Below are 14,037 nucleotides of genomic sequence, written 5' to 3'. Positions count from 1 at the left end.
GCAGGGTTTGAGAAGCAAGGGCTGTCCTTGTTGGGGCTGTGCCAGAGTATTTGGGTGTTTGCCTGGGGAAAGGTGAGTTCCCGTTTTCCGCCCCTGTGGGAGATCAAAGGAGCCTTTCTTCAGCACTGCGGGTGTCAGGCCAGGCCAGAGCCCTGCTGAAGGCCTCGTGTTGGCTCAGAAATTAAAAATAAACCCAACACTGCTGAGCAAAGGCTGGAGCTGATCTTTGCTTTGCTTTGTGTCTCCTGGTCTCTTTGGGGGATAGAGCCAGGAGCGGTTCCTGGTATCCTGCAGGCAACTCAGGATCCTTTGATTCCTCAGTGTCAGACCATTGATAGTTCTGAGCTGATTCTTCCCAAAAACAAAGTATTAACAGCTCAACACTTCCACTGAATGACCTTTGGGTCATGAATGACTGACTTGAAATTGCCTCAAGATGCCATTTCCAGGTGTTTGGACTCTGCAGTTCTGGCACACCAAAGTCAATCAAACTGACATTTGAAGAAACGCCTCTTAAGGTTTTTTCATGGCTCACAACAAGGTTGGACAACTTGCATTGATTTTCCCTCTATTCAAAATAAAGCATTTATAAAAGAGAAGTTGCAACTTGTGAAGAAGAGGGGTGGGAGGAAGATCAGCATGGAGAAGGGGTGGATATGAAGCATTTGGGCCTGAAATCTGTGGTCTCCCCCAGAACCCCCAATTAGACACCAGCTTTTCCCCTCTTTTGCTCTCAGCAAGTGCCTGCTTGCCCAGCTCCAGGGGCCGAAGCTCTTGGAGAACAGCAAATTCCTACAGCGACTTATTAGTGCCTCATTAAGGACAGCGACATTTATTTGTCAGGCATTCCTTGAGCTGAGGAGCACCCACAGAAAGCCCTGCGGGAAATTAGTCAGGCTCTTTTCAGAGCAGATTTGGGGAGGTGTGGTAGCAGAACCCAAAGCCAGCGGTTGAGTGATGGGTGTGAATAGAAAGCTGGAGGAGCTGCCCCTTCCCAGGAAACGGTGGGGCATGGAAAAAGGAGCAGCTCCAGCAGAAAACTCTTTATTTTTATACAGTCAACGACTGTCCTACCCCAAGGGCCTCAGGAATAAATTGTATCTAAAATTTTGTGTCAGAAGCTTGGATTTTGCAGTCCAAAGGGGTTTTTTGGGGGGGAGTTTTGTACAGTGCAGCCTGAGCCTGTGCATGTGACATTTATCCAGAGGTTTCCAGATTATTTACAGTGCAGCAAGGAGAGGAATGAAGGAAGAGAAGCCCAAGGACTGACTGACACAATTATTATGTTCTTGGATGGATGGAGCATGTTAGAAAATGATCTCCAGTGCGTGGAGCCACCACAGTGAATATTTTTTGCTTTTTATCCAATCTAGACAGAGGTGGGAGGTTGATAATTCCCAGAAGAGACATTCACAGGCACTGGGACCCATGGAAGGCCCAGGAAATGGATAATCAGGGATCAAACCCAACTTAATGCCTTAGAGAGCGAACTGATCCCTGCAGAGAAAGGGACAGTTCCAGGCTGAGCTTTGTTATTTTCCTGAAAAATCTGAGCTAATGACTTCCCTTGCTGGATCCTCACAATCCATGCCAGGAATTCCCTCGCTGGATCCTCACAATCCATGCCAGGAATCCTGTGGGGAGGTTTCTCTCATTTTATGGCCGTCATGAAAGGCACACTCCGAAGGCAAAGATCAATTTAGGGTTTGTCAGGATCCAAAATTGAGCTGAATATTCCAAGAATGGAGACTGGGCTGGGCCCAAGCTCAGGAGAGGTTTCAGGGATTGGTTCAAGAGTGCCAAGGTTTAAACCCTGAGGAGCAGGAAGGTCCTGGGACCTCTGAGCACTGAAACCAGGGAGGAACCTCAGAGCCCTCAAGGTCTGGGTCAGGTGGGTTCAGTTCAAAGCTGGAGACCACAAAGAAGCCCAGAGTTCTCCTCTCCTGCAGGACAGGGCTCAGCAGATCCTTCTGTCACACCCTGGTCCCTTGGCTGGGTCATCCTGAACAGTTTTACAGGCTGGGGATTTGGTATTATTAATAAGTAATAATTAATTTGCCCTGCAGGCATTAAGACAGAAATAGTGTCTGATCCTCTGGTAGGAAAGCAAAGAGTGACATGAACCATCCTTAAAAGATCACAAATGAACCAAATTTTCTTGTTTTCAGGTGTATTTATTATGAGCTCCTTTGTAAACAAGCACATAAGTTGCCTTTATAGCCAAAATAAGACATGTCAACTTCATATTAATAAATACTAACAGGACTTGGAGATAAATTGTCAGCAGTTTTCTGATATGTCAGATACTTCACACATTTCAATGTTTAAATATCTTAAATTACCACCCATTGCTAAGACTGGACAAAGGAAGCGTGGTTGCAGTGAAAAACTTTCATTTCAGTGATTCTGTATCAGATGTTAAGGCCTGAATCCTCAAAGATGTTTCAGAGTATTTTGCCCTCCTGGAAGTCAGGGCTCAAGGCCGGGTGGGATGGAGCTCTGAGCACCCTGGGACAGTGGGAAGTGTCCCTGCCCATGGCAGGGGTGGAACAGATGAGCTTTAAGGTCCTTCCAACCCAAACCATTCCAGGAGTCCATGAAAAATACAAAGGTTTCAACTCATGCTTCTGCTTCCTTCCAGAGCTGGGCACTCGCTCTGCCAGCAGCTCAGAACAGGAGGAGTTTTCCCTGAGGTTCTCTGGACACCCCAACGCATGGTGGGGAACACTTGCAAAGTGGGCTATAAAAATCTCTATTCTAAAATCTGATTTAATTACAAAAACCAGTTCCCAGCTGGGGTCTGGGGAATCTGATGCACTGGGGGTGCAGTTCCAGCTGCCCTGGGGCCCTTGGGGGTTCCTGACTCCTGTGCCCTGTGCCATTCCTGTGGAATTCATTTCACTGCCACGAAATTCCACTGCAGGAGATGCCCTGGGCACCCCTGGACCATGGGAAAAGGGCCTCAGGAGTGGAAGGAGGGGAGGTGGTTCAGGAGGTGATAAATGCAGCTCCTGGCTCCCAGCTCCCTTCATGTTCCTGAGGGATGAGAGGAGGCTCAGAGCTGCCTTCACACCAGTGCTCCCAGTGCTCCCAGTTGGCTCCAGCTCCATGGATCTCTCAAGGAGTGTTCTCCAGCTGGGCACCAGCAGCTGTGGGCACAGAGAGCTGACACAGGGCAGCAGAAATCATCCCCAGGGCTCTGCACCTGCAATTCTTCCTTACTCCAATATCCTGGAGGACAGGGATGGCCTGGATACCCCACACCCAGCTGCTCAGGCAGCCGAGGCTTTCTGTGCTTGCACAGTCCCACAGAAATTAATACAAATGAATATCGACTAGACAAATAATTAAACCATTAAATAATGGAATTGCTAAACAGTTCTTTCAGGAAGTGACTTTCCAAATAAGTTATCACATGAAATGGTTTGAACAGCAACTGCCATCCACTGGCCTTGCAAGCCAACAAATAAATAAATAAATAAATAAATAAAATACTGAATAGATCGATAAATAAATAAATAAACATCACACTAATAAATATCAAACAAATAAATATGAAATAAATATGAAATAAATATGAAATAAATATGAAATAAATAAAGGCACAATAATAATACGCAGGACATACAATAATAGCTGCCAGCAACCTGTCAAAATCATGTTAATGTAACATGATGGATGCTAAAGGTGTGACTCGAGTCTGGGGAATTTAAGAGCTGCCAAAATCAGGACCACATTCAACTATTACAAAGCAAGATAAGTTATGGCTTCTTAAGAGTCTCAAACGCAAACTTTTCTTCTAACTGTGCTTCTGTTCTTGTGCTAATTCGTTCTTTGCTGTCTCTAGGAGCGCTGTGCCACCCTCCCGGGATCTCCTACTGGTTATCTGTAAAATAAGGCCATTTCCATCAGAGTTCTCCCAGGTCTCTCAGAGCAGGACTCCCCGCCCCGCCTCGGTGCATCCTTACCTGCACAGCGAGGACCACTCGCTCCAGGAGGAGAGGTAGCAGCGGTCCCTGGCCTGCACCGACACCTCTGCTGGCCCGGGGGCTGGCAGCTGCACGGACTGCTCGTCGGTGTCATACACCTGGGGACAGCGACAGCGCTGGCAGGGGGCACGGAACACCCAGCAAAGCACCGGCAGGGCTCACCGAGCCCCCGCCGGGCTCTGGTGCCCCAGAGGCTCCAACCAACAGGTCCCAAAGCCCTGCGGCTTGGGAGAACCTGAGCTCAGCAGAAACAGCTGAAAAGTTCATGCGCCGCTGAGGGTGGTGCTCTGAATGACCCAAACCCACTGAGGGTGTAAATGACCCAACCCCACTGAGCTGGGTGCTCTAAATGACCCAACCCCCAAATCTAAGCACTCATTAAACAAAGGGGCCGTTTATTTATCTGGGTTTTTCTCTTTTTCCTTCTCTTCCCAGAACAGGAACCCTAAAAACCAGAAGTTGCTCCCCCTCAGTATCGCTGAAATTCCCACTGAGGGCTGAGGTGGCACAAGGAGCATCCCCGGACGCAGCAGCTTCCTTTCCCTCCCGAAGGGATCGGAGGAGCCAGTGCTGCTGAAATCAGGGAATGAGCATCGGGGGAACGGCCCCATCTGCTGGTCCGGGCTGGATCCCGTCCCCTGAGGAAAACATTCCCTGGTGCCTTTGGTTTAATCCCCCGGAAAACTGGGATAACCATTCCATGTCTGCTTTCCTGAGTGCTGGACCTAGGAAAGGCAGCACTGGGCGTCAGTGGTCAACTGCCCTGTGGTCAAGTGGTTTTTCCCAGTTCTTTCCCAAGCCAGGCCATCGTGTGTCCGAGAGCAATCTGGACACACATTGGAGATTTAACACTGACACAGTTAATTAACTCCATGAATTAACTGGAAATCGGGGGCAAAAGACCAGACTCTCCACAGAAATGCTTCCAGATGAGTCACTGATCCCTTATTTCCAATTCACCCATGAAGTCTGAGCTACCCAGGTACGAACAACACACGAGAACACACGGATCCTGGGGTTCTGAGTTTGGAAATCGGGATTTTCCCACATGAGGCCCCACACAGCCTCCGAATGAATTAGTAAACACAGCTCTGCAATGCTGGGCAGGATTTTCTGTCCTCAGTTACCTCAGGGATCTTCCTGCTCATGGACCTGGGAAGGGCTTTTCCTCTCAGGACAGAATTTGCCACATTTGGGGTCAGCACCAATTTTTTTTTTTTAACTTTAATTGATTATTCTTGCATACAAAACTTAAATTATGTATACTGTTCAAGCAAGAAAATTGTGTCCCAAATGTTGTGTTTCTACCTGGTATTTGTGTCTCTTTGTGCTTTTAACTTTGACCTTGAAGGTCAAAGGGAAGTAGGAGTTTGGGGTGCTCCAGGTTCTGGGGTACGTCCAGGTCACTGTTCCATTGGTGGCCACGTACTGACACTGGGGGGGATCAGGCTTTACTGCAAGAGAAAACACAGAGGGATTAATTCACATTAACAACTTCCTATCAGATACTGGTGTGTTACTGGTGGTGGTTTTATGGGAACGAGCTTCGGGAGCCTCCAGGTTAAGAGAGGAGTAGCTTTCATTGGTAAGAACTGCCTTGGGTGCTTTTTATGGGAAATTAAGCACATTCCTAGACTCACTCTGGATAAGATCCTTCTTTTTTTGGCCTAGAGGGTTGCAGAGGGCTCTGCTGGACACACAGGAATATCTTTAGCCCCTGCTGACCATTAATGCATTTAGGAAAACCTCTGTTTCTTTGGGATGCTGCCTCATTTTCCTGTGCCCTGTGGCATCATGGCCACAACTCAGAGCTGTCTTAGTCCTGTCCCTTTCTATGAACCTGCCCTGGATGCCCAAATGTAGGAATGGGTCAGGAGCCTGAACCAGTTCTCAGAGCCTGCTGGGTCACTGGTGATTCTCTGGCTTGTCCAGAGCCCTTTCCAACCATGTCCATCCTTTGGACACATGCAGGGAGCTGGGAGTGTCGGGGTGCTGGAGGTCACATGCCAGGAAGATGCTGCTGCTTCACTTCCTCATCCTCCTCCAGCCTGGCATCCCCTGTTCCTGTAACTGGGGCTTGGTGGACATTTAGGGTAGGGCAGGGATTCCCAGGGCTGGGCTGAACCCTGAGTTCCACTGGCAGCAGCAAAATAAAGCTCAGAATTAACCCCCACTCCTGGGCTACTCACCGATGTCCCTGATGAAGAAGCTGGCGGTGTAGTTCTCATATTCCACCTCGTCGATGACCTCCAGGAAGATGTCGATGGGCTGGTGCTCCTCAGCAAAGGCACAGAAGTTCTCCTTGTGGCACTGGGCCGTGTACGTGGTCAGGGCCCCCTCGGTGTGAGGCACGGGGCTGCTGCAGGACACGTCTCCCTGGGGGCTGGCACAGAGCAGGGAGAAGCACTGGGAATGCTGCTTTGTCCTGGGAATGTGCTGCCACCACAACAATATGTGCTTGGGACGGGAATGTTTTGGTTTGCCTGGACTTAGCTGCAGAAAAGGCTCAGTGGGAGCTGTCCCGTTCCCAGGGCTGTGGGATGTATTAATGTCAGACCACAGCCTCACCTCAGCCCTGCCTCAGCAGAAGGAATTAATATTGTAACCTAAACCTCGTTTCTCAACGCCACCATCCTGTGGCAAGCTCCACTATCCTCCTTCGTCCCTTGGCCCTCTCCCAAACCTTGCTGAAGAAATGAGGGTTGAGAAGTGTCCACACCAAAAGCTACCAAAGTCCTACCTGAGTCTGATTCTACTTTTGCTCCGAGCAAACTGAACCCCTTGGCAGCTGTTTCTCCTTTAGCAGACTGGAGTGACCTTTGCTGAAGCACTCCATGTTTTGGAGAACCCCCCGAGCAGTGGGAGGCAGGAAATCCCCCCAGGGTTCCCGGCACACATTTCCCTGCAGGTTTCTGCAGGGTTCCTCAGCACAGCCTTGCCTGGAGCCATGTGCCTCTGCCGTGGGGGCAGCCTCCCACTCCACTCTGCACCCGAGCTCTCGTTCTTTCTGGGTTGGCTCCACTTCCTCTCTGCCCTGCACCGACGGTTCTGCTATTGCTTAAGTTACTCAGTGGCTACTCCAGCCCACTTGGACTCATTCTGTTTTCAAGGCTTTATTCATTTCTGAGTGACTTCCATGCCCTTAGGAAGTTAACTTTATCCCAGTAATGACTCAAAACATTTTGGGGATGTTCAGACTTGGAAAAAGATCTCCCCTTCTGCATGTCCCTAACAGCCTAAAATCCTGCCCAGACTAACACCAAGGGCTGCTCTGTGAGGGTGTGGAGGAAAGTACAAGCTCTTACCCTTTCAGGCTTCTGATGGTGAACTTCACATTTGGACTGTTATTTTCTGTCATCCAGGAACATGTGAAAATTCCAGAGTAGTTCTTTGCCTCACACTTTAGAAATGTCCACTTGGGCTCTAGACAGAGAAAGAAACCAGGAGTTATTTACTCTTCTTTGCCAAAATGGCCAAGGCAGAGAGAAAACAGCAATTCCTAAATTCACCGATTCCCCGGCAGTACCATGAGAGACTCAAATATCAGACACAGATGAGTGAGGTTCATGCAGAAAATGCAAAACTTCCCAGGCTTGTCCCAGGGTTAGCCCTGAATGGAGAGGCCCAAATGACAGCGCTTCAAACCTGGGTCAGGGCCTGGTTCTGTCAAATCTCTGAATCATGGAATCTCCTGAGCTGGAAGGGACCCACAAGGATCATGGAGTTCAACTGCCCAGACCCCCCAACACTCCCACCCTGGGCATCCCTGGCAGCAGTGTCCAAACCTATTCACCCTATCCTGGAGCTCCGGCAGCCTCGGGGCCGTGCCCATTCCCTGGGGAGCCTGGGCAGTGCCCAGCACCCTCTGGGGGAAGAGCCTTTCCCTAAAATCCAGCCTGGTCCTCCCTGGCGCAGCTGCAGATGTTCCTTTGGGTCCTGTCACCTAGCCCTGGTTTTCCAAACCAATTCCTCCCATCCCTCCACCCTATCAGCCTAGAGAACCCCAGATGAATCCCATGGCACCCAATTCCTGTGCTGCTCATCAGCTGCACTGCCCAGAGCCACAGCAGTGATGATTTGCCTGCCACTGTCAGGAAAGCCTTTGAAGAGAACCCTTTTCCAAGGACATTTCCCAGGTGTTCCCAGAGCCTGCACAAAGCTGAGCAGGGACCATCCCAGCATTTTAGGGCCGCACCTTGAAAGCTTTTCAGAATCCACCTCATCATCTGCCCCTTGGAGTCGATTTTAGCGATGAGGAGGAGGTTGGAGTCGAGGACTTCATGGCTCTCCTGGCTCAGACAGGTGTAGTTGCCGGCATCTGGGAACTCCTTCACTGCAGCAGTCAGAGTCTTCCCTTCTTGTTTCCATTCCGAGTCCTTTTTCCAGTAAACTGCCTCCTCAGAGGTGTTACAGGTGAGCTCCACTGTGGTGGCTGGGGCCTCAGCATTCCACTGGGATTCTATGACAAACACTGGCCATGGCCAAGGAAAAATCAGGAGCTGCTCACACAGACCAGGGGGAAGCTTGGGCTGAGCCCTTTCCTTCAGCTCTGCCTCCAGGGAGCTCCGGGTGAATCCCAGTGAGCTCTGGGACCTTCTCAGCACCAGAAAAGGAGCTTTAAGGCTTTACCACAAAGGAGAAACACTAAGAAAGCTGTCAAATGTGGAACCTAAACTGGCAGAGGATACTCAGCTCTAGGAAGTTTGGAAGTCTCCCAAGCTCCCTATGGACACAGGCAAAGTGAATCTTCAAACTCAAAGTTTACTCTCAATGTTGACAAACAGATTTGCTGTTTTCAGCATTAAATCCCTCCTGGGGAACCCCCAGGATGAATATTCTTTTCAATGTAAAAATACGGGGAAAAGTCATTGAAAGAGAAGACAATCTGAATTTAGCAATTTCTGGTAAATCATTCAAAAGAATTGTTTGTTTTTGTTGAGCCTTCATTTTCATTTAATTTCTTTACCAGAGAAGTTGATAAACTACTTCTGGGTTTAGGTGTTACTTTCACAATTAATTCTTCCCTTGTTTGTTTTAGGGTTGTTCCCTAAGGCACAGGAGGCTGGTTTTGCATCCAGGCTGTGTGACTAAGACTTCGGAACATGAGGAGAGGAATGGGAAATAAAACAGTTGCTAATGCAAATAATGCAAATATTGCAAATATGCTGTTGGAGGACATTTAAAGACATTTAAATTTCTTTTCCATTAACTCCAATTAATTATTGTCAAACAAATAAACATACAGCCCTGGCCTAAGAAACTGGAGTTAACAAATCCTGTGCTCGTGGCCACAATTATAATTCCAGAGTTTTAGGTCTGACTAAGTAGAGACTTCCTTACCATTTTCCTGCAGTTTCCACTGGGCACTTTCCAGTAGGGCAGCAAAGGACAACAAGGACAGTAAGGCACGGAGGAGGTGAGACATCTGTGGGGAAAAAATGTTATTAAACTTCACTGAGGTTGGCTGAGTGTGCTCCAAAATTGGGCTGCGGCTGGGCAGGGTGACAAGGACACAAATTCAGTCCCAGTGGGCTGAGAAACATCCTCCCATTCTGAGAGCTCTGGGACTGCATTAAAGTGTTCATCTCAGGTTTGTGCTGGAGCTGGAGCCAAGATTTTGATCCACTTGGGATTCCCATCCCAAGCCAGTTTAGAGAAGGAATCACTCAGCGGGAATTGTGTGAGTGGGTCTGGGCTGGTCCCTCGTTAAATACTCCTCGTGCAGGAAAAGCCCTGCTGCTCCAGTGAGGCCAATTCCATGAACAAGGCACTGGAAGAAAGGATCAATGGGCTGCCCAGGGAGGTCTGGAGTGCCCATCCCTGGAGGTGCCCGAGGAAGGTCAGGACGTGGCACTCGGGACTCTGGGCCAGGGACAAGGTGGGCATCGGGCACAGCTGGGACTTGGTGATCCCAAAGCTCTTTCCCAACCTCCATGATTCCATTATTCCCCACAACCAAGGCACTGCACTAAAGGATCAATGGACATCAGGTTTCACCCATCCAAAGCCTGAGTTTGGTTCAGCTCATCAGCAGTTCCATTAAAACAATGGATTGTGGATAAACCCAAGGAGCTGCTCAAGGGTTTTGCTGGATTTTGTCTCCGTCATCTCTGAGCAAGTGACAGCAGGACAGTAATCAGTGCAGAGCTGGTGCCAGCACTTGCCTGACTGCTCCAGTTCTAGTTCTAGTTCTAGTTCTAGTTCTAGTTCTAGTTCTAATATCCACCTGATCTCACACAATCTAATTTTATGAATAATTTCAGACAGAAGTCCTCCTGGATTCAGTGGCACAGCCCTGTCTGCAGGAAGGGCTGGTATGGAGATCACTGCTGCTATATGCCCAACATATAAATGTGTATTTATCCTGAATCTGTTCCAAATACCACCAGAGCTCTCCACGAAACACCAAACACCTCTGCCAAATATTGTCACGACTACTGGGTACATAAAACCTTTAATGACAGGTATTCAGTTGCACTTCCAGACCTTGTTAACTGGAGATTAAATCAAATTAAGGGAAATAGAATCTCTTAAAGAAAGAGATGGTGAATATAATCTCAAGGCCTATTCTGACTACAGCTGGAGGTTGAATGCAACTGAAAAGCACAAAATTAAGCGGTTTGAGTTGGTTTTGCCTCCCAAACCATTCATTTTGTAATGAAAGGGGAGTAGCCCTCCTGATTCCTTGAGAGCAGAGTGGGTTCCTGTGGGCAAATCTGTTCCCAACAGCTCCTGCTGTTCTGAGCATCCTAAATCCTGGTCACAAATCATCCAGTGCCCTTTGGATTTGTACCCAGCTCTTAATGGAGGAGCTACAATAAAGTGTCTGGAGAGTGTCCAGGAGAGGCAGCAGCTCCTGTTGAGCTCAGAGAGGAGCATGAGGGGCAGGGAAAAGCCAGTTATCATTGGACAGAAATGACAGAATAATTTAGGTTGGAAAAGAGCTCTAAAATATATCATATTGTATTAGCAGTGCTTCATTGCACTCTTAGATTTCAGGCAGGATTAGCTGGAATTTCCAACAGAAAGATTCATTTGGCAACTTTCTGAAAGTTGCTGGTTTCTGTCACAGGAACATGAAATTCATCACCACACTTCATAAACCTGAAACTGAACATCAAAACACAGCTCAGACTGGGGGAGAGGAATGGGACTTGTGCCTTCTTCCATTCATCACAATTAAAACCTCCAGGACAGAAAAGTTTCTTTTGGTTTGAGAGAGAAGCTTCATGACTCAGGCTTTCGATGAAAACACTTTAAGTTTGTACGGAAATGATTCACGTTTTCGATGTGGCAGAGCACCCCCTCCCCCATCTCAACATTGTATTGAAAAATTGATCAGAAACAAGCTCAGTTTCTCAACACCACCAGTGAATTCCTGAGCACTTCAGAGATGAGGATGTTCCAGTTCCATATGTTCAGGGAATCACAGAATCCCAGGATGGTTTGGGTTGGAAGGACCTTAAAGCACATCCAGTGCCACCCCTGCCATGGCAGGGACACCTCCCACTGTCCCAGGCTGCTCCAGCCCCAATGTCCAGCCTGGCCCTGGGCACTGTCAGGGATCCAGGGGCAGCCACAGCTGTTCTGGGCACCCTGTGCCAGGGCCTGCCCACCCTCCCAGGGACCAATTCCTTCCCGATATCCCATCCATCCCTGCCCTCTGGCAGTTTGAAGCCATTCCCTGTGTCCTGTCCCTCTATCCCTCATCCTAAGTCCCTCTCCAGCTCTCCTGGAGCCCCTTTAGGCCCTGGAAGGGGCTCTGAGCTCTCCCTGGAGCTTCCCTTCTCCAGATGAACACCCCCAGGTCTCCCAGCCTGGCTCCAGAGCAGCTCCAGTCCTGGGAGCAGCTCCGTGGATTCCTCTGGACTCTCTCCAGCAGCTCCAGGTCCTGCTGATGTTGGAGACCCCAGGGCAGGAGGCTCTGCAGGTGGGGTCTCACCTGAGCACAGGGGCACAGGGACAGAGTGTCCCTTGGTGTCCCCTCCGTGTCCCCGCTGCTCTGGAGCTTGAGCGCTGGGACTGAGCCTGGATTCCTTCACCGGGAATCTCCAAATGATTCCTGTCAGGAAGGACCTCTGGACCTCATCTGGGCCAGTCCCAGCCCCAGGCAGGGCCAGGCCAAGGGAACAGAATGGCCATAAAAGGAGTTTGGCAATGCTGCCAGCCCAGAGACACCAATATTGGCCCAATAAAAGGGTTGTCACTGCCTGGTGACACAGGTGACAGCTCCAGGAGCATGGACATGGGTACATCATGTGCTAAACTTTATGAGTACATAAATACTGCCCTGAGGACAATGTCCCAAAACCTATTTAAATCCACGCTCACATAAATAATTCTAAGCTGTCATTCATTTTATCTGACAGCTGAGTAGAGAAGAAAGGAGCACTCACCGTTTCCTGGGAAGCCTCGGGCTGGAGCTGCAGCTGAAGGTTGGCTCTGTGGTGTGGAGGAAACAAAGTCCTGAGTCCCAAAGTCTGCAGAGGAAAGGGGTGCCTTATAAATGCTCCCAACGTGAGGGGAGGTGCTCCTCGCTGCTGAATAGCCACAGGATTGCAACACACGGCCCCAGTTCCTATTTTACATTGGGCCACAGCTACAGCCAAAAAAAAATATTTGGGAGTCCCAGGTAAACTTCAAGGAGGAAATGAAATTATGAGATTGTTTAACGACCTTTAATGGTTTGCCAGTCATTTCCTTTTCTCACTGGTTTTCTCTCTCTCATTCTGTCTCTTCATCACAGAGGAAGAGTGAAAAGACACCAAATCAACTTCCAAAAGTGTCTGATGGGAAATACAGAATGAAGCCTGAAAGAGAAAGTTCAATAAACTAAAACTCTTTCTACCTGATAAGCATGAGAGAGATAATTACATGACCTCTAATCCTGGTTCCCACATCAATCAGAAGGAAAGGGAATATTAAGTTTTAATTGCTGGTTTCGAGCTGTGTTTGTTCTCTTAATTGAGGCTTAAGTCAACCAAAAAATTAACAATTAGTTCTATCTTAGAGATAAACCTTGATGTTTGCACATTATTATGCCGCAGTTTTAAAATATAATCTGAACCTGATGTTCCTTTTAGACCTCAGGCATAAGAAGAGCCCCATGCCCCACATGGGCTTTGAAAATGAGGAAAGACTTTCTGTGGATTTTTTTTATTATTTGTGAAATAATTGAATTCAATTCTCATTATTTGCCAGGCAAACCAAAACACACTGCTTATGAAAGCAAAAAAAAAAAAGGTTTGAAACTCAACCTGACAGACTTTAGGAATTAATGGGGAGACACAGCTCAATTCCAGCTGCTTTCCAGGGACAGGATTCCCACAGTGCAGGAACTGCAGTGCCAGAACCCTGCAACAGAATGATGGAGCCTGTTCCTGCTGCTGTAGAATCCCAGAATGGTTCGGGTTGGAAGGAACATTAAGGATCATCTCATTCCACCCCTGCCATGGGCAGGGACACCTCCCACTGTCCCAAGCTGCTCCAAGCCCCATCCAGCCTGGCCTTGGGCACTGCCAGGGATCCAGGGGCATCCCCACCCTCCCAGGGAACAATTCCTTCCCAATATCCCACCTAGCCCTGCCCTCTGGCAGTGGGAAGCCATTCTCTGTGTCCTGGCACTCCAGGCTGAGGGCAGGCAAGAAATGTGTCTTGAACAGGGTCACACTCACCTTTGGCAGCTGAGCTGTAACTCCTTCCCATCCCACAGGACACAACCCCAGGCCCTGCATTCCCAGGTGGCCCTGGTGACTCCCTGCCGATCCCAGAGTGCCCAACCTGCTTCCCAAACACGGGAATTCCCTGTGCCAGAGCAGCCGGCAGAGCTGGGTGCGGGCGGGGCTCCAGGGAGGGCAGCTCGGGGAGCAGCTCTGAACGGTGCCTCTAGCAGGGAAAAGCTGTTCCCTTCGTATCCCAAATGCTGAATCTGGCTCCGAGGGGCACATTGATCCATTCCTGAGACAGAACTGACCGGCAGCCACTGAACTGCTCACCTGAGATCTGTGTCAGTGATAGGATGGAGAAACTGGAGCTCCAGGCACTTCCA

General features: G+C 49.0%; 1 protein-coding gene across 1 annotated transcript; it reads right to left on the bottom strand.

The window, feature by feature from the left end:
- Positions 1-3,607: 3,607 nt before the first annotated feature.
- IL12B (interleukin 12B) lies at positions 3,608-13,807 on the bottom strand. The gene is made up of 8 exons (XM_032125287.1): positions 13,664-13,807; positions 12,386-12,799; positions 9,330-9,414; positions 8,185-8,460; positions 7,295-7,412; positions 6,179-6,372; positions 5,298-5,443; positions 3,608-4,087 (listed from the first exon to the last, which is right to left on the bottom strand). Exons 3-8 carry the CDS (start codon positions 9,412-9,414, stop codon positions 3,965-3,967), a joined length of 942 nt encoding a protein of 313 aa, XP_031981178.1. The 5' UTR covers positions 12,386-12,799; positions 13,664-13,807; the 3' UTR covers positions 3,608-3,964.
- Positions 13,808-14,037: the final 230 nt, after the last annotated feature.

This window comes from Corvus moneduloides, chromosome 15, assembly GCF_009650955.1.
Source record: "Corvus moneduloides isolate bCorMon1 chromosome 15, bCorMon1.pri, whole genome shotgun sequence".
Lineage (NCBI taxonomy): Eukaryota > Metazoa > Chordata > Aves > Passeriformes > Corvidae > Corvus > Corvus moneduloides.
This window is presented reverse-complemented; position numbering and strand designations above follow the sequence as displayed.

Coding starts and splice junctions, on each gene's coding strand:
- IL12B (XM_032125287.1), bottom strand. CDS start 9,414: ATGTCTCACCTCCTCCGTGCCTTACTGTCCTTGTTGTCCTTTGCTGCC. Junction 8,461..9,329: donor GTGGAAACTGCAGGAAAATG/GTAAGGAAGTCT, acceptor GGCCATGGCCAG/TGTTTGTCATAGAATCCCAG. Junction 7,413..8,184: donor GATTCTGAAAAGCTTTCAAG/GTGCGGCCCTAA, acceptor TTCTCTGTCTAG/AGCCCAAGTGGACATTTCTA.